The following is a 19802-nucleotide window of genomic DNA, read 5'->3' on the forward strand; positions in this document are numbered from 1 at the left end:
GCAAGGCACTTGTCTTCGTACTGTTCACCTGGTTGCTGCCACCTAGCCTGACACCATATGAACCAAATAGGTTCACCTTGATCTCACCAAACCAGTTATGGTTTCACTAATCCTTGTCCTTGGTCTGCTTGTTTTTAGCAAACAATTGCAATAGGCTTCTAACTAGGATGACAACCCATCCATCCATCCATTTTCTACCGCTTATTCCCTTTTGGGGTTGCGGGGGGCGCTGGTGCCTATCTCAGCTACAATCGGGCAGAAGGCGGGGTACACCCTGGACAAGTCGCCACCTCATCGCAGGGCCAACACAGACAGACAGACAACATACACACTCACATTCACACACTAGGACCAATATAGTGTTGCCAATCAACCTATCCCCAGGTGCATGTCTTTGGAGGTGGGAGGAAGGACATGCAAACTCCACACAGAAAGATCCCGAGCCCGGGATTGAACCCAGCTATGCAGACCAAATAGATGCAGTGTATGGTCTGAGCACTGGAAGCTGACCTCTGACTCCTTCAACCTCTACAGCAATACTGGCAGCACTCATACTGTGCATCTATTTTCCAAACACCGCCGGTTGATATGAAGCTGGGCACGTGTGCTGAACTTCTTTGGTGGATGGTAAATTTACACAGGTAAACAAGCTACTTTACGTTGTGTCAAAGTGTCATTTCCTCAGGGTTATCCCATGAAATATGAAATATTGGCAGAAATGTGATGGGCTACTATATGGTTACCACTCATTACATTTTATACACAACAGGACTAGGAAAAATTACATGACAATTTTCCCTTCTTTAAGACAGATTCACACATTCACACTTGTCGAGCCACTACATACCTGTAGATAAGAATTAGAGGTGTGAATAAGATTTATGGCATTCTTCTGCATTTAAGACATATTTGTCTCAGGTTGTAAAAGTGTGTCCGTGGTTGTGTTCTTTTAAAGAGCCCCCATAGGCAGATTACAGAGATATATTGGATATATATGTTTGACAATTGGCAGCTGGGGGGTTTCTTTTAAATTCAGCTTATTTTATAAGAACGAAAACAGCTGTCTGCTGGCTTGTCAGCATGAGTTTTATGTTATGACCTCTCTGGCTAATTCCCCCTGCATAAACGGCTTACATGTACATGCCAATGTAATTTCAGTAGAACATGCACAAATCCTCAAGTCTGCTCTTGAATCTGTTTAACCATGCAGGAAGTCCCAAGTGTACAAGGGCTCATACTTGGACATGTCCACGACAGCTGAGAGGTGTTCACTTATTACATTGTTGCTTTGGTGGCCACATTCGCTAACCGCCGTGACCCTTCCCCCTAATACCAAACAAAAAGGATAAATGTTGGAGTTAGTCCAAATGTTTTCTGCGACTCCAAGGGTTTATTGTTCATTGTTTGTGACAGCAAGTCTCTTTGTTCCCTGAGGCGCCTGCGGAGGAGGTTTCTGGCCGACGAGGACCCATGTGACTTCTTTGAGCTGGCATGAGTGACAGCCTGAGATTCTGAAGGCCTAGGATCTTGTATTGTTCCTTTTCTTGTGTCCGTCATTTAAACTTGAATAAGAGACCCAGTGGATGGAATTAGTCGGCGTTGCTGGAGCAAAACGTGCCATGTAATAGCAGTTGATGATGTGAAACTGTCATTAGTACCTAGTGACAATTTGTTGTAACCTGAGAGCTAATTTTGACCCAGTTGTAGCGTCATACTTGAATTGTGTGTCCGTCCTAGTGTTTCCCTGTCAGAGGCAGAATGTTGTTGGGGGTTCTCTAAGTGTTTACCGGATGATGGCAGAACATTGTTGGCTATTTTTGGAAACGTGTATAACTATAGGGGTGTGGTGTTTCCACATTTAGGCCGTTCAATAAATCCACGCTAGTTCGGCCTCGCTTGTCATCCTGTGTTTACCTCACAGAACCGGACCTCGTCCCACCTCAAATACTGCATCCTCTGTCGCCCGGAGATCCGATTGCACTGCTTATTTTAGTTGCACCTTGACTACATCCTGTTTAACACTGACCCCCTCAGAAATGAAGATGGCAGCCACGTTAATGTCAATAAAGCATGTGCTCAATCCCTGTAAGCTAGCTTCTGAGGGTCATTTGTGACCATTTGTTCTATTATAAGCCTGCTGTCTTTGACGTGTCCTGATATGCGGCATGCATATGGTGAGAAAATGTGTCTGTTCCTTATATAGTTTTTAAATGTCACAAATAATTGTTTGATAGAGTACAACACATGCAGTGGCAAAGTATGTTTCTCTCGCAGCAGATGAAAATTGTTCTATCAAAGCTTTCACGGGAAGAGAAAAATGCTGAAAAACCTTTCCAACAGCACGTCTTAACAGGTTCCGCTCGGCTGAACACAATCCTGATCATAAGAATTAGCTGCGCTGACCGTGTTTCTTAAGGGAGTTTCTTTTCCGCCTAACTCCAGCGGCTGGGCGGTGCCATTTGCACAATTACACAGTCAGGACATATGAATTATTCACGTCCTAAAAGCGAAGATGTTTCTTAAAAACACTCCGTACTGAGTTATATTTAAGGACCTGCACGCATTTTCTAGAAAGGAAGTGATAAGTATGATGTTCTAGTTCATTTAAGCCAGTAATGGAACATGTGTGTCGTATTAAATACAACAGCATTTGTTGCAACAGCTTGGATGCTACACTCAGCTTTGTAAGAAGAACAATAAGAATCTCTGTCATCACCATTGTGAACCCTTAAAATATAATTTACTGGTCCTTTATACTGTAGACAAAGACACATTTTACTTTGTGTTAGAATTAGCATTGGTGTAAGGGTTGCCATTCCCTTAAAAATTAATAAGGGACACTTTGTTAGGGGATTGGATGACCAGATTTTTGATTGTGTGAAACAAGTTTTACACTATCCACAAAGGTTGAATGAAACTGAACTCTATTGTTTGTTGAGGATTTCTGACTTTTAATTCACCTTTGATGATACTTCATAAACAAACAAGATGCAAATTGCCTCCATTCAACTTCTAATGATCACCATTACCAAAATGGCTGACTTTCTACACACACAATTTATAATAGTTGTCTCCAACCAAAATTAGGTGTATGTTTTGAGTTAATATGAATACATCAGAAACACATTGTTCAATTATTATTTTTTCAAATGCAAAAATAACAAAATGAACACACTAGAAATAAACATATTTAACAGATCTCTAACGTGCTTTACCTAAAATAGAGTTACTGGTATCTCACCAACTAATTGTTGAAGACCCCTTTAGTGTCGCTATCATAAAGCTGGAGTCGGTTTATGTTAAATAATTTAGATACAGTACACAATTTTTTGGGGGGAGTATAACACATTACCATGATGACAAGAGAGTGGCGTTGCTAAATGACTTGGGGCGGCATAGCTCGGTTGGTAGAGTGGCCGTGTCGGCAACTTGAGGGTTGCACGTTCGATTCCCGCTTGTGCCATCCTAGTTACTGCCGTTTTGTCCTTGGGCAAGACACTTTACCCACCTGCTCCCAGTGCCACCCACACTGGTTTAAATGTAACTTAGATATTGGGTGTCACTATGTAAAGCGCTTTGAGTCACTTGAGAAAAGCGCTATATAAATATAATTCACTTCACTTCTAAAGACAAAGAAAAGGTCTTAATTACCTGATTGCTTTTTTTTTCAATGTCAGTGCGGTTAAGAAAAATCACATTTCGAGTTAGCTGCCCAGAAACTAGTATGATAACACAGTAGATAGCTGCCACCATGCTAAGGCTGAGTGACAGCCAAGGCAAAAAAACGGAACGGCAATTAGTTTGATAAATGAACGATCAGACACGCTGTGGCAGACTGTTGTGAATACATTCATATTTTACACCCTATTGTTTATTCTCTAAATAATGAAGATATGGGACAAACTGAGTCACTTGACAGCTCATTACAGGACACACATATTTGCTACTGAACAGGTGATAATTCTGTTTTTCAAGGGTCAGTAACTCTTATTTGGTGCTAATTCTACTGTTCAGAGTTGAGTACAGCGATTGTACAAAAAATGTTGCAAACTAAAATGATCACTGTTTATCTCAAGACATTTATTAATTAGCTTGCTGAATTTAGAATATGTATATCTTTAAAATACAGTAGATGTAACGGAAATACCTCTTTCACAGAACTGATGGAAACTCGGGCGGCACGACCCTTCAGTTTTTCCTTTAACACCAGTGACTACAGAATCCTCCTCATGGATCAGGACCAAGGCCGCCTATACCTGGGCAGCAGGGAGTACCTGGTGGCTTTGGATATGCACAATGTCAACAAAGAGCCTCTAATAGTACGTACAAACACAGACAACTTTCCTAAATTACTATTTGGCAGCTGTGTAATGTCACTTAGGTATTTGATACCTTCAGGCATGTTATAAGAAGCATATCTTAAAGGGGTCATATGCAAAACTCAGTTTTCTTGGCTGTTGGCATCTGATTTTGTGTAATTGGGATTCCCATAAGTGTGGAAGATTTGAATTAAAAAAATTTAGTTGTTGGGGAGATATTTGTAAAACAATTTTTCCTTGTTCCAAGAGAGCGATTTCAGCTCTTTTACCATGAATTGATTAACATGGACCCCGACTTAAACAAGTTGAAAAACTTATTCGGGTGTTACCATTTAGTGGTCAATTGTACGGAATATGTACTGAACTGTGCAATCTACTAATAAAAGTTTCAATCAATCAATCAATCAATCAGCTTTGCCCCGACTTGTGACGTATACCAACTTGTTAGATCAGCGGAGGTCTTCATGCGTGGTGACTGTGAGACCAATAGGCTAAAAATGCTCTGTGTAAGGTTGTAATAACCAGTACAATGTCCAGCCTAACATGAAGAAGTCCAATAACAGTAGTTACTGTTTATGCTAATTTGACAAATCCATTGACAATTGTGATGATACGTTAGCGGGCTAACATTGCAGCTTAACCGAGGACTATATGGTGATGCGATGAATAGTCAAGGTATGCAATATGCTTGCATGGGTGTACATTGTTGTTTCAAAAAGGCAGACAGCCATTATAACACCACGTACCCTGTATACTAAGTTATACGGACTGAGAGGTGATGGAAAAAAAAAAGCTAATAAACTAACTTTTGACTCTAAGAGGCTTTAATCTGTTCGGTTTCTTCATCTTTTTCCTCTCACTGTAGGTCAGACTCTGGCTCGTTTGTAAGATTGGATGCTCAATTATTTCGCTGTTCCCATTTACAATAAAAAGTAGCATATAGTTTAAACTTATGATATTTTTGGTACAGAAGCGAATGACTGACGAGGTTGAGACGCAGTCGCAGCTAGCTGGTGGGGGCTAAGACATGGACGTCATTTGCATGTAAAAAAACAGAAAAAAATACACCACAAAACGACTAGTTTGAAGAGACACTCAAAAAGGGGGTTGAAGATGGGTCTATTGAGCAACATTTAGGTGCCAATGTTACAGATTTTGTTGACCACAAGGAAGTGTTTTAAATGTAGATTAAAATCATTATATGACCCCTATAAATTGATAATGTAATCCTTAAAAGAAACCTGCACTTCTTTGGAATTCAACCCGTCATCTACAATCCTTATATGAGACCAGAACACGCGTCTTTCCTTTTTTGTGTGTTTTAAATGGTGAAAAACTCCTAGTGCGAGGTGACTAACAATGCAGATAATGGGGAATCATATCGTCCCCCTATAAAGCTCTCTTAAAAACAACTATAATACTGTAACTTATTTTCTGGTCACATTGATTTTGAAGAGCGCATAGCAACAAACACTACTTCTGTCAACAACAACACCTCTGTGTTTTCAGACTTTGTTAGAGCATTGGAGCGTTCTTTTTTAGCGCTTTTTAGCTATCGTTTCATGGACGAAATAAGAACATATCAAAACAGTCACTTATTATGTTCGCTCTCACTGGGATGCCAATTCATGGGATGATTGTATCTTTCATCACAGAACATGTTCCCTCCTTGCTCCTCAAAAAAAAAATGCTGGGAACAACTGCACATTTGCTTAGTCTTCCAAGCGTTGTCAGGTTTATGCTGCATTCCATTTGTGTAGAACCAAGTTGAAAACACTTATCCACTGCTTGAGTCGGTCCAGATTTTTTCATATAGTATGTAGAATTTTAAAGTTGGTGCCACAACCTTCTACTTTACTGGTGAGATACATGATTCATAACCGAGCATTACTTTTTCCAGCAGTAGAAGACGGAGCTCAAGTAGCAAGCATTAATTCTGGCTAGTAGCTGTAGTAGCAGTGTGAGCATGGTGATGTGAGCAAGATCACATATGTCAGAAAAGTAATTCCTCTGAGTTATTTCTTCCAATAACTATGTTGCTATAGCTACGCAGGCAAGCCAGCTGTGTAAAAACAAACTTGAAACGTGGTCTAACACTTTACAGATAATTTGGTTTGGTCTATTCATAGTAGTCCATATGATTGTTCTTGTTTCTCTGTACATCTAAATTGTTCTCCTTTTGTATTTTGAGTGCGGAGCAATGCGCTGTTGCTACGTCAGAAAGGCAGTTTTTTGTTGTTAGCGCTTACAATAACTATGTAGCTATAGCGTTGTTAATATGCAGGTCATGACAGGTAAATGGAGCATTGTTCGAGGTTTTTGGAGCTTTTTTATATCGATGGAATAGTTGATTCCAATTATCGTCATCGTTAACCACCTCATACTTACAGTTTTTCACTATTTAATACACAGAGAAAAGGGAAAGTTGTGTGTTCTCGTCTCTCATAAGAATTGTGGATTGTGGGCATAATTACAAAAGTGCAGTTTGCTTTTTAAAGTGACCAAAATAATGTAAGTATTAGATGTTATCCTGAATGTGCCTGATACATTATATACATACTTACAAAATATACGTATGTAAAATGTTAACACTTTTATTGAATGTTAGCTGTTCATTTACTGCATTGTTATTGGCCTCTTGATAGCAGTTTTTTTTTACTGTGCAGAGCTGTTTTTGTCTCATATAAGGATTGTTGATAATGGGCAAAATTTTAAAAAAAGTGCTTTAAACAAGATCAAATACACTCTCTCATAAAATGTGCCTACTGCCCGAATGCAGCTGAGAGCACCCTCCGCGACCCCGAAAGGGACAAGCGGTAGAAAATGGAAATGGATAAAATGTAACTAGCAATTTCCCACCTTTTTCAGCCTTTGACATATCCCCAAAAAAACATTGTAATGTTTTCAAACCAGGAAGTAATGGACTGTTTTTTGTCATTGGTTGTTTGTTTCAAGTGCAAAACACATTCCTTGTTAACAAAGTTTTTTTTTCCATTAACTCCACTGACCTTAAGCATATGGTTACAAACATCACCAAAATGTTTTAAGTAGTGTTTTTATTGACTACTCTAGAGTTATCTGACATAATATGAGATCATTGCAGTTTGGTTTCAGGCCTAAGCCCAAAATAAAATTAAATCAGCTCAAAGACCAAAAGAAATGAAGCACATTTTAGTGAGTAATACAAAAAACCGGAAACCAGATGTTTGTATTAAAAACATTCTCCTCTTTTCTTCCGCCAGGAATCACAGGAACCTTCACATTCATTTGGTGAACCTAAAAGTAAACTTGTTTATTGTGATTGCGCATTGTGGGTTTTACTATGAATTACAAATACAGTACATAAAAAAAATCCCTGTAGATTGACACATTTACTTTGGAATTGGCCACCATATTTTTTTCTTTTTCTGGTTAGTAACTCATTTATTTACCATTATTTTTGCACCTAAGCATGAACCCTATTGATTTTTTTCAAGATTACGGAATATAATTGTGAACAAGAGTCACGATTGATTTTGAATGACTGTACTGTTGATCCTTTATTTTATTTGCGAAACCCGCATATTCGCGTATTTGTTTCCTTTGCTTTAAATTGTAAATAATTGTATTTTAAATTATAGAAAGTGGTTTGATGGCGCTATATTTGAGTTAAGGCAGCCATCTGGAGTCGGTTGCTACACTGATCACAGTGATGCTACTTTTTAGTTAACTTTACAGCAGTGTGCCATGGAAGTGAGAATGAACAACATAAAAAGCTCTGAGAAGATAAACAGCAACCAGTATTAACCCTGCCTTTTATTTTGTATTTCTTTACTATCGCGGGTGAGATTGTCATTAAATAAAGGAGTGGTCATTCAGTCCATGCTCTTTTTAAGATCAGAGACGGGGAGAGGAGCTTATCTTTACTGAGTAGCTTGGGACAATATTTTAACAACTGGAATCAACAAAAGTAGTAAACACGACTACTGTGACGTGACGGTAAAGGAAACAATGTTGGATGTAAATTATTGTTTCAAGATAATGGCTCCATCCATCCATCCATCCATTTTCTACCGCTTATTCCCTTTCGCGGTCGCGGGGGGCGCTGGCGCCTATCTCAGCTACAATCGGGCGGAAGGCGGGGTACACCCTGGACAAGTCGCCACCTCATCACATCAGTAATTGTTTTCTTTCTATTGTTTAATTTAATTTTCTTTGTGGCAGACTGGTGGATACTGCACACAAATGGGGTCCATTTAAAGGGGAACTGCCTGGAATTCTGCCTATCATTCACAATCATTATGAAACACAATGACGATGGATGTTATTTATTTTTTTAATTCTAAATATTAAATACTCCTTTCTGAGCTCCCACCTTATCGTGGGAGAGGAGTTTGCATGTCCCAATGATCCTAGGAGCTTTGTTGTCCGGGGGCTTCTGTGCCCCCTGGTAGGGCCTCACAAGACAAACAGGTCCTCGGTGAAGGATCAGACAAAGAGCAGCTCAAAGAACTTTATGATGAAGAAACAAGGAAGACACAGATATCCCTCGCTCGGGCGCAGATCAAGCGGTACCTCTGGGTTGGCAGACCGAGGTGGTGGTTCCTCTCTTTAAGAAAGGGAACCAGAGGGTGTGTTCCAACTATCGTATGATCAGGAGGAGCACTGTGGTTTTTGTCCTGGTCGTGGAACTATGGACCAGCTCTCTACTCTCGGCAGGGTCCTTGAGGGTGCATGGGAGTTTGCCCAACCAGTCTACATGTGCTTTGTGGACTTGGAGAAGCCATTTGGGCTTGGTCTGCATTACCGGCAGTAAGTCGGACCTGTTTTCAGTGAGGGTTGGACTCTGCCAGGGCTGCCCTTTGTCACTAATTCTGTTCATAACTTTTATGGACAGAATTTCTAGGCGCAGTCAGGGCATTAAGGGAATCCGGTTTGGTGGCTGCAGGATTAAGTCTATGCTTTTTGCAGATGATTTGGTCCTGGATCTTCAGCTTTCACTGCATCGGTTCGCAGCCGTCCAAGCGTCTTTTCGTGTCGTTCTCACCATTTTCGGGTCCTAAATGGCTGGCAAAGTGTACCAACTTGTCGGAATACGTCCTCAGACTTCTTCTGTCCAGCTGGAATGCATAATTTCTGATATACAAAACTTCCAGGGAGGAAACACCTCGCCAGTTGATCATGTTGAAATTGTACACAGGCTTGTGATCACCGCGCCACTACAAATAGTTTGTTTGAGTTCACGCTTAAATAACTACATCAGTATTTCATGATTAATAGTCAAATCATGAAATGTAAATTGAGTATTGTTGTCAGTTTTTAAATGGTGACTTATTGGATATTATGGGTGAAATAGTGGACATTTTCTTGACTTATTTGTTTATTTACAAGTTAAAATGAAAAAAAAAATCCATCCGTCATGTGTTTCATAATGGTTGTGTACGATAGGCAAAATTACAAAAACTTTTAGACTTGTTTAATTTAAAACACATTTTTTTACACAATATATAAGTAAGGGGTCCATGCTTCATCTCTATCAGTTTGAGAGTCCTTGGCCTACTTAAGGTGTTTGATGGTATTAAGGTCCTCTACACCAGACCCATCTAAAAATGTCTCTATGTACGTTGGGTTGTGCATTGTGAACAGAAAAAGGCATTTCCAAAAGAGTTCCCACTTTGTTGGAAGCATATTATTGTACGTCCTTCAATTTGAACACTTAGAAGGCAGTAATTTTTGCTGTTTTTAAAAAAACAGATTCATTGGCCAGCATCTACAAAGAGAAAGGGAGAATGCCAAATGACTGGAAAGGGAAAACAGGTGGGATCAAGTATTTACATTCTTTTCTTTTAAAATGGAAAGGATGCTTCTTTCAGCAGCATGCTTGAATTCATTGCTCTTTGTCCAGGGTGAATGTGCCAACTTTGTGCGGTTGATTGAGCCGTGGAACCGCACCCACCTCTACACTTGTGGAACGGGAGCTTACCAACCCATCTGTACATTCATCAACAGAGGCTGGAGGGCAGAGGTGAACACATATAAAGTTCCCCTGAGCGGGATTCATGGATAAATTCCTTGAGCATCAGCAGCATTGTCCTGCTAAATATTTTAGGAGCACAAACTGGGACACTGATTTGTTTATGATTTTCCTATACTCCCTTGTGACGTTAAAGCGATCTATTTTTAAGCATACTCTCCACTGTCTAATCTGTCTCTGCAGGACTACCTGTTTCGATTGGTCTCTGGGTATGTGGACTCTGGGAAGGGAAAATGTTCTTATGATCCCAAGCAGGAGAATGTTGGAGTTCTTATTGGTACGATTGTTTAAAGACCAGCAGAAAAACAAGAAAATATTTTTAAAAGTTTGTATTTCAATGTCGTTTTTTAATGTGCCCTATTTAGATGGTAACCTGTATGCGGGTGTCCATATTGATTTCATGAGCACGGATGCGGCACTGTTTAGGACAATGGGCGGAAGAAGCGTCATCAGGACGGAGCAATATGATTCCAGGTGGCTGAACGGTGAGTAATAGCGTGCGTCTCCGTGTGTGCGCGTACGCAGAGGTATACCTTCCCCATGTTGTGGTACTTGTCTTTTTTTGCTTAACCGGCACTCATCTAAATCGTCTTCCTGCTTATCTGCTTTTTTTCCTCCAGAGCCAGTGTTTGTTCAGATTCAGCAGATCCCTGACAGCGCAGAGAGGAATGATGACAAGCTCTACTTCTTCTTCCGCGAGAAAACTTTAGACTCCAGCGGCGGTGCAAGCCCTAATGTCTTAGCCAGGGTAGGGAGAGTGTGTCTGGTGAGTACAAAAATTTGTTTTTTTATCGTGTATTGCAAATTGCTGCGCTGGACGCAGAGAACCACGACCTCATTTATTTTGTGTCCAGAATGATGAAGGAGGCCAGAAATCTCTGGTGAGCCGCTGGACGACGTTCCTTAAAGCTCGTCTTATCTGCTCGGTGATAGGAGAAGATGGAGTGGAGACACGATTTGATGAACTGCGTGAGGCCACAGTGACAAAAGCGTGATTGCATTTTTACAGCAGCTGCTCTGTTATTGATTTGTGGGCTCTTTGTCCTGCAGGTGATGTATTTATTCAGCCGACACAGGATGAACGAAACCCGTTGGTGTTTGCTCTCTTCACTACAGCAGGGTGAGCAGTTTCATCAAATGATTTTTTACATTTTCATCTCAGATGCAAGCAGCCTCTCTTCACCTTTTCTTGTTTGTGTTCAAGGTCTGTGTTCAAGGGCTCAGCAGTCTGTGTCTACTCAATGGCTGACATCCGCAACGTTTTCAACGGGCCCTTTGCCCATAAACACGGCCATAATTACCAATGGACAGTGTACAACGGCAAGATTCCGTATCCGCGGCCAGGAACAGTGCGTCCCAGCCACTTTGTCGCCTGTTAAGTACACTTTGACAAAAGACACAAACAAACCTCTTCCTTCTTATTCAGTGTCCAGGAGGAACCTTCACCCCTGGTATCCGCTCCTCCAAGAACTTCTCGGATGAGGCTGTCAATTTCATCCGGGCCCACCCCCTCATGTTCCACCCTGTGTACCCCATCCACCGCCGCCCCCTAGTGGTGAGAACTGGCGTGGACTACCGTTACACTGCAATGGTGGTGGATCAGGTGGACGCAGTGGATGGACGCTACCAGGTGCTCTTCTTGGGCACAGGTGAGAGACTGAAAATGATATTTGCCTGCTAGGAACACCATCTAAAATATTGCATTTTTCACTAATGTCCCCCAACCAAATAATATAACTGGAATTTATCTGATGAGTTGAACTTTTGCCATAAAAAGAGAATACTGCACATTAGGGGTGTACAATCTTTGACAGGGGGGCACATTGGCCTAAAAATTATTTGACCAGGGACCAAAAGTAGACTGCATTTAATAAAGTTAATTGTGTGGGTGTGTATGGGTGTGGGTGTGGGTGCGAGTATGTATGTATCTTAAAAAAATCAGATGATCACATTCTTGAATTTGGATTCATCATGAAAAAATTTGAAATTTTTTATTTGACTGTGCCTAATTATTTTGCCCAAAACTTGGTGAAAGTTTTTCCTAAAGTCCCGTCGAAGTGTATTTTGGAATATAGAATATGTATAGTAAACATAAATTGCGCGATTAATCTGCTGCGTAAATACATGATTAATGCGATAATTGTTCGTTATTAATAACATGAGTTAAAGGCCTACTGAAATGAGATTTTCTTATTCAGACAGGGATAGCAGGTCCATTCTTTGTGTCATACATGATCATTTCGCGATATTGCCATATTTTTGCTGAAAGGATTTAGTAGAGAACATCGACGATAAAGTTCGCAATTTTTGGTCGCTAATAAAAAAGCCTTGCCTGTACCGGAAGTAGCAGACGATGTGCGCAGGACGTCACTGGTTGTAGAGCTCCTCACATCCTCACATTGTTTACAATCATAGCCACCAGCAGCTAGAGCGATTCGGACCGAGAAAGCGACAATTTCCCCATTAATTTAAGCGAGGATGAAAGATTTGTGGATGAGGACAATGACAGTGAAGGACTAGAAAATAAAAAAGTTTATAAAAAGAAAAGGCGAGGGCAGTGAGAGCGATTCAGATGTTATTAGTAAAGCTTCACCTTCGGGAATTTTAAACAAGTAAACGCTGGCTGTGTTTGTGATGCTAAAGGCAGCTGCAGTGCACCGCTTCCCACCTCCATCTTGAGTTCTCCATTGTTAATCGAACAAATTGCAAAAAAATCAGCAACACAGATGTCCAGAATACTGTGTAATTATGCGATTAAAGCAGACTACTTATAGCTTGGATCGGGCTGAAAAAAAATGTCCGCTACAACCCGAGACTTCATGCGCACGCGTCATCATTCCGCGACGTTTTCAACAGGATACCTCACGGGAAATTTAAAATTGCAATTTAGTAAACTAAACCGGCCGTATTGGCATGTGTTGCAATGTTAAGATTTCATCATTGATGTATAAACTATCAGACTGCGCGGTCGGTAGTAGTGGGTTTCAGTAGGCCTTTAAAACATTACTTTAACAGCCCTAATTTATATATATTTATATATGTGTGTACATGTGTATACATGTATGTATATGTGTATATATATGTTTATATTATATATTTGTGTGTATGTGTATACATTTGTTTATGTGTGTACATATATATATACATTTTAAACTTTTTGTTTCATTGCGGCCACTTGCTAAAATAAGTTAATTCTATTTCTCATTAATATACACTCAGCACCAACGCTCCCTCTAAGGTGGGCGCCTGCGCAATTGCGCATTGCTCACACGGCTAATGTGCACAGCACATCTATGTTGCGCACAAAATCAAATCCCATCTGAACTATAAAACAAAATAAACATAACAATTTGTTCTGTATGATTTTGCAATGCAACTGTAAGTAACAAGTGACGTCAAGCGGCCATAACAGAGAAAACAATGTTCGTCAACACTGTTAAATTATTACGTCTGTAGAGACGCTTTAAAGAGGGCAGGAATTCCATCCATCACTCTATTGAGCAAAACTGTTTGTCGGCCATAACCACAACAAAAACATAGTAAAAAAATAAAACTTCTCTCTCTCTCTCTCTCTCTCTCTCTCTCTCTCTCTCTCTCTCTCTCTCTCTCTCTCTCTCAAATGATTTCCAAAACTAGACCTTTTGATTATTAAAATAAAACATTTAAATTGTAAATAAGTCAGCTTTGGGACAGGTGTGCTGCTGGTGTGGCCAAAGAGTGCAGTCTGATGTTTTTTTTGTTTTTGTTTTTTTAATATTTTTATTTATTTGACAGGCACAGTACAATCAAACATTGCTACCCATAGGTAACCGATGTCAAAGTACTTAAGACTTCTAGCCGCAGGCTAATTTGCAACCCTCGTCTCTAGTTAGGCTTTTTAACGAAAAATGGAGAAAAATAAAAAACACAAAACGATTAAGACAAGTACAAAATAAAAATACATAAAAAATAATTGGTTCTAGTGCTCACACTTCTCATTTTCCTTAAGCCACTTCTTCAGTTTTGTGGAGAAACGTTTAATGTCCGACTGTGAATTTAACTCCAGTGGCAGAGAGTTCCACATATGTGAGGCCTTCACTGAGAACACAGACTGACCCGGAGTCGTCCGGCACACCTTCACTACTGTATCTTTGGATTTCTTTACACATCACATCAGAGGCTAATCCATCAAGACACTTAAAAATAGCTTTTAAAAATAAGAAATGTATAAAATTATCAAAACTCATCATGCTGAAGGAAGCTTCTCTCCCGCCACCGTGACCACCACTTCCCGAAGACAGCTGGCACCCCACTCGGCGACGGAAAGTTTCTGTGAGTATGGCTTCCTGCGCTTCGTGCACTTTACTCATGGATAGGTTGGCTTTGCTAGAGAGCCGTGTCCGCCAGTTAGAGCAGTGTAATTTCGTAACTTTAGATGTTGCAGACACATCTGCTAGCGTTAGCTGTAGCGAGCTAACTAGCCCAGCTTGTAGCAGCCCTAATCGGCCTACAAGCTACGGTGTACCGGTTGAGAGGCATAATAGATTTAGCCCTTTAGCTAGTCCTACACCCCAGTCTACCGGGCACCACACTTTAGTCATAGGGGACTCCATCACCCGAAACATAAAGCTTAGCAAACCAGCCACAATTAAGTGTATTCCCGGGGGCAGAGCACCTGACATTGAAGCTAATCTTAGGGAGCTAACTCGCAACAGGTCTAGTAAACACGTACGGCAGGCTAACCGCACCACTAGTTATGCGAATATAGTAATACACGTTGGCTCCAATGACGTTAGGATGAGACAATCAGAGATTACAAAGAGAAACATAGCCAGGGCTTGTAATCTCGCCAGAAAGATGTCCAGGCATCGAGTAATTGTCTCTGGCCCCCTGCCTGGGAGAGGCAATGATGAGAGATATAGCAGATTAGTCTCTCTTAACAGGTGGCTGGATAGCTTCTGCAGACAACAGGGATTTACGTTTATTGATAATTGGCCCTCTTTCTGGGGCAAACCTGGCTTGCTGAGGAGAGACGGCCTTCACCCTAACCAGGAAGGCGCTATCCTCTTGTCTCGGAACATAGACTTCGCATTGAGCCACATTTGACTAACTGCACTAGAGCAAGCCCGGTCACAGGCAATTACAGAGCCTGCTAGCCTGGGTATGGAGTCAGTTAAGTTAGAACTAGCCAGTGCGAGGCTGGATGATCCCTGTACACATAGCAATTTTCGTAGAATAATACACAACTCACAAAATGTTTTTTCTACTGTGTCTATGACTACGTCAGAGTTAGACATGCGTTCTACTGAGGTGGCAAATTATGATGCGTTCAGTTTATCGCAGCGCCAAGTAGACAATCTGAAAATTCCCGTCATATCAATTCCTAGATATGGTCGTAATTATTTTAAGTACACTGCGCATAATAAACGCAACATTATTAATATTGCTACTACGGATAATTTTATCAACAACTCCTTAAAACAGCCCACTACCTATAATATGGGCTTTCTAAACATCAGATCTTTGTCTCCCAAAACGTTATTAGTCAATGAGGTCATTAGAGACAACAACCTTAACGTCATCGGTCTTAGCGAAACCTGGCTTAAACCAGACGACTTTTTTGCGATAAATGAGGCATCCCCTCCTAACTATACGAATGCGCATATTGCCCGTCACCTCAAAAGGGGAGGGGGTCTCGCACTAATATACAACGAAAACTTTAACTTTAGTCCTAACTTAAATAATAAATATAAATCGTTTGAGGTGCTTTCTATGAAGTCTGCCACACCTCTGCCTCTGTGCCTGGCCGTTATCTACCGCCCCCCAGGGCCCTATTCGGACTTTATTAGTGAATTCTCAGAGTTTGTTGCTGATCTAGTGACGCACGCCGATAATATAATTATAATGGGGGACTTTAATATCCATATGAATACCCCATTGGACCCACCGTGCGTGGCGCTCCAGACTATAATTGATAGCTGTGGTCTTACACAAATAATAAATGAACCGACGCATCGCAGCGGTAATACGATAGACCTAGTGCTTGTCAGAGGTATCACCGTCTCCAAAATTATGATACTCCCGTATACTAAAGTAATGTCCGATCATTACCTTATAAAATTCGAAGTTCAGACTCATGTTCGGCAAGCTAATAATAATAATAACTGCTATAGCAGCCGCAACATTAATGCTGCCACAACGACGACTCTTGCGGACCTACTGCCCTCGGTAATGGCACCGTTCCCAAAGTATGTGGGCTCTATTGATAACCTCACTAACAACTTTAACAACGCCCTGCGCGAAACCATTGATAGTATAGCACCGCTGAAGTTAAAAAAGGCTCCAAAAAGGCATACGCCATGGTTTACTGAAGAAACTAGAGCTCAGAAATTATTATGTAGAAAGCTGGAACACAAATGGCGCACGACTAAACTTGAGGTGCACCATCAAGCATGGAGTGATAGTTTAATAACTTATAAACGCATGCTTACCTTAGCTAAAACTAATTATTACTCAAATCTCATCCGCATTAATAAAAACGATCCAAAATTTTTGTTTAGTACAGTAGCATCGCTAACCCAACAAGGGACTCCTTCCAGTAGCTCCACCCATTCGGCAGATGACTTTATGAAGTTCTTTAATAAGAAAATTGAACTTATTAGAAAGGAGATTAAAGACAATGCGTCCCAGCTACAACGGGGTTATAGTAACACAGATACGATTGTATATACGGCGGATACTGCAAATATCCAAAATAGTTTCTCTCGTTTTGATGAAATAACATTAGAAGGATTGTTACAACGTGTAAATGGAATAAAACAAACAACATGTTTACTTGACCCACTTCCTGGGAAACTTATCAAGGAGCTTTTTGTATTATTAGGTCCATCAGTGCTAAATATTATAAACTTATCACTTTCCTCGGGCACTGTTCCCGTTGCATTCAAAAAAGCGGTTATTCATCCTCTCCTTAAAAGACCTAACCTCGATCCTGACCTCATGGTAAACTACCGACCGGTGTCTCACCTTCCCTTTATTTCGAAAATCCTCGAAAAAATTGTTGCAGAGCAGCTAAATGAGCACTTAGCGTTTAACAATCTATGTGAAACCTTTCAATCCGGTTTCAGGGCAAATCACTCGACTGAGACAGCCCTCGCAAAATTGACTAATGATCTATTGCTAACGATGGACTCTGATGCGTCATCTATGTTGCTGCTCCTCGATCTTAGCGCTGCTTTCGATACCGTCGATCATAATATTTTATTAGAGCGTATCAAAATACGAATTGGTATGTCAGACTCAGCCCTGTCATGGTTTAACTCTTATCTTACTGATAGGATGCAGTGCGTCTCCTATAACAGTGTGACCTCGGACTATGTTAAGGTAACGTGTGGAGTTCCCCAGGGTTCGGTCCTTGGCCCTGTACTCTTCAGCATCTACATGCTGCCGCTAGGTGACGTCATACGCAAATACGGTATTAGCTTTCACTGTTATGCTGATGACACCCAACTTTACATGCCCCTAAAGCTGACCAACACGCCGGACTGTAGTCAGTTGGAAGCGTGTCTTAATGAAATTAAACAATGGATGTCCGCTAACTTTTTGCAACTTAATGCCAAAAAAACGGAAATGCTGATTATCGGTCCTGCTAGACACCGACCTCTATTTAATAATACAACTTTAACATTTGACAACCAAATAATAAAACAAGGTGACTCTGTAAAAAATCTGGGTATTATCTTCGACCCAACTCTCTCCTTTGAGTCACACATTAAAAGCGTTACTAAAACGGCCTTCTTTCATCTCCGTAATATCGCTAAAATTCGCTCCATTTTGTCCACTAAAGACGCCGAGATCATTATCCATGCGTTTGTTACGTCTCGTCTCGATTACTGTAACGTATTATTTTCGGGTCTCCCCATGTCTAGCATAAAAGATTACAGTTGGTACAAAATGCGGCTGCTAGACTTTTGACAAGAACAAGAAAGTTTGATCATATTACGCCTGTACTGGCTCACCTGCACTGGCTTCCTGTGCACTTAAGATGTGACTTTAAGGTTTTACTACTTACGTATAAAATACTACACGGTCTAGCTCCAGCCTATCTTGCCGATTGTATTGTACCGTATGTCCCTGCAAGAAATCTGCGTTCAAAAGACTCCGGCTTATTAGTGATTCCTAGAGCTCAAAAAAAGTCTGCGGACTATAGAGCGTTTTCCGTTCGGGCTCCAGTACTCTGGAATGCCCTCCCGGTAACAGTTCGAGATGCTACCTCAGTAGAAGCATTTAAGTCTCATCTTAAAACTCATCTGTATACTCTAGCCTTTAAATAGACCTCCTTTTTAGACCAGTTGATCTGCCGCTTCTTTTCTTTCTCCTATGTCCCCCCCCTCCCTTGTGGAGGGGGTCCGGTCCGATGACCATGGATGAAGTACTGACTGTCCAGAGTCGAGACCCAGGATGGACCGCTCGTCGGGACCCAGGTTGGACCGCTCGCCTGTATCGGTTGGGGACATCTCTACGCTGCTGATCCGCTTGAGATGGTTTCCTGTGGACGGGACTCTCACTGCTGTCTTGGAGCCACTATGGATTGAACTTTCACAGTATCATGTTAGACCCGCTCGACATCCATTGCTTTCGGTCCCCTAGAGGGGGGGGGTTGCCCACATCTGAGGTCCTCTCCAAGGTTTCTCATAGTCAGCATTGTCACTGGCGTCCCACTGAATGTGAATTCTCCCTGCCCACTGGGTGTGAGTTTTCCTTGCCCTTTTGTGGGTTCTTCCGAGGATGTTGTAGTCGTAATGATTTGAGACATTTGTGATTTGGGGCTATATAAATAAACATTCATGTTATATTTTTGGGCACTATAGCAGTGATGATGTTTCATTGATTTTTGGTCAAATATATTTAGTGTTTGTTAATATAATGGCAACAGGGGCTTCACTACACATTTCGATAATATTGATAATATTGTAGCATGTTTTTTTTATTAAAGAGGTGTCCATATTAAATATATATTTTGATTTTGAATTGACCCCAAAGGGAATAAGCGGTAGAAAATGGATGGATGGATGGATTTTGAATTGTTCAGATGGCTAATACTTTCATGTATCTTGTTTTGATTAGCCAGTCTTATGTGGAAAGATGATTGTGAATCTTCCGTATCATTGCATTGTCTTGGGATATGTTGGGATAAAACTGACTGCAATTTGTTGAACAGAATTAGAAAAAACATGAACTAAATTAATTTGCAGTTTCTGAAAAAAATCATTACTAAACATTCTATTAACATTTATTTTAAATATATAATTTCCTTAAGTAGATGTGCAATTGGTTAATTTATTGATGTCTCAAAATCAGTGAAGTATTTACTTTAAACTCTTCAAACATTTGCATGAAGTAAAAAGACTGAGACTTTCTCAGTTCACAAACCACTTTATTTCTTATTCCTTTAAAAACCAGTATATCTGTTTGTAGCTTAGTTTTTAAAG

General features: G+C 40.6%; 1 protein-coding gene across 2 annotated transcripts in view; it reads left to right on the forward strand.

The window, feature by feature from the left end:
* LOC133554653 (semaphorin-3F-like) overlaps nucleotides 1-19802 on the forward strand; it is a 57878-nt gene that overhangs the window by 18790 nt on the left and 19286 nt on the right. For both annotated transcript variants that reach the window (XM_061903634.1, XM_061903635.1), the window contains 10 exons: nucleotides 4159-4319; nucleotides 10053-10115; nucleotides 10204-10323; nucleotides 10516-10609; nucleotides 10698-10817; nucleotides 10953-11098; nucleotides 11187-11301; nucleotides 11383-11452; nucleotides 11537-11681; nucleotides 11759-11981. In XM_061903634.1, coding sequence (XP_061759618.1) covers nucleotides 4159-4319; nucleotides 10053-10115; nucleotides 10204-10323; nucleotides 10516-10609; nucleotides 10698-10817; nucleotides 10953-11098; nucleotides 11187-11301; nucleotides 11383-11452; nucleotides 11537-11681; nucleotides 11759-11981 — 1257 coding nt within the window. The remainder of the gene's footprint in view (nucleotides 1-4158; nucleotides 4320-10052; nucleotides 10116-10203; nucleotides 10324-10515; nucleotides 10610-10697; nucleotides 10818-10952; nucleotides 11099-11186; nucleotides 11302-11382; nucleotides 11453-11536; nucleotides 11682-11758; nucleotides 11982-19802) is intronic.

Source organism: Nerophis ophidion, linkage group LG06, assembly GCF_033978795.1.
Source record: "Nerophis ophidion isolate RoL-2023_Sa linkage group LG06, RoL_Noph_v1.0, whole genome shotgun sequence".
Lineage (NCBI taxonomy): Eukaryota > Metazoa > Chordata > Actinopteri > Syngnathiformes > Syngnathidae > Nerophis > Nerophis ophidion.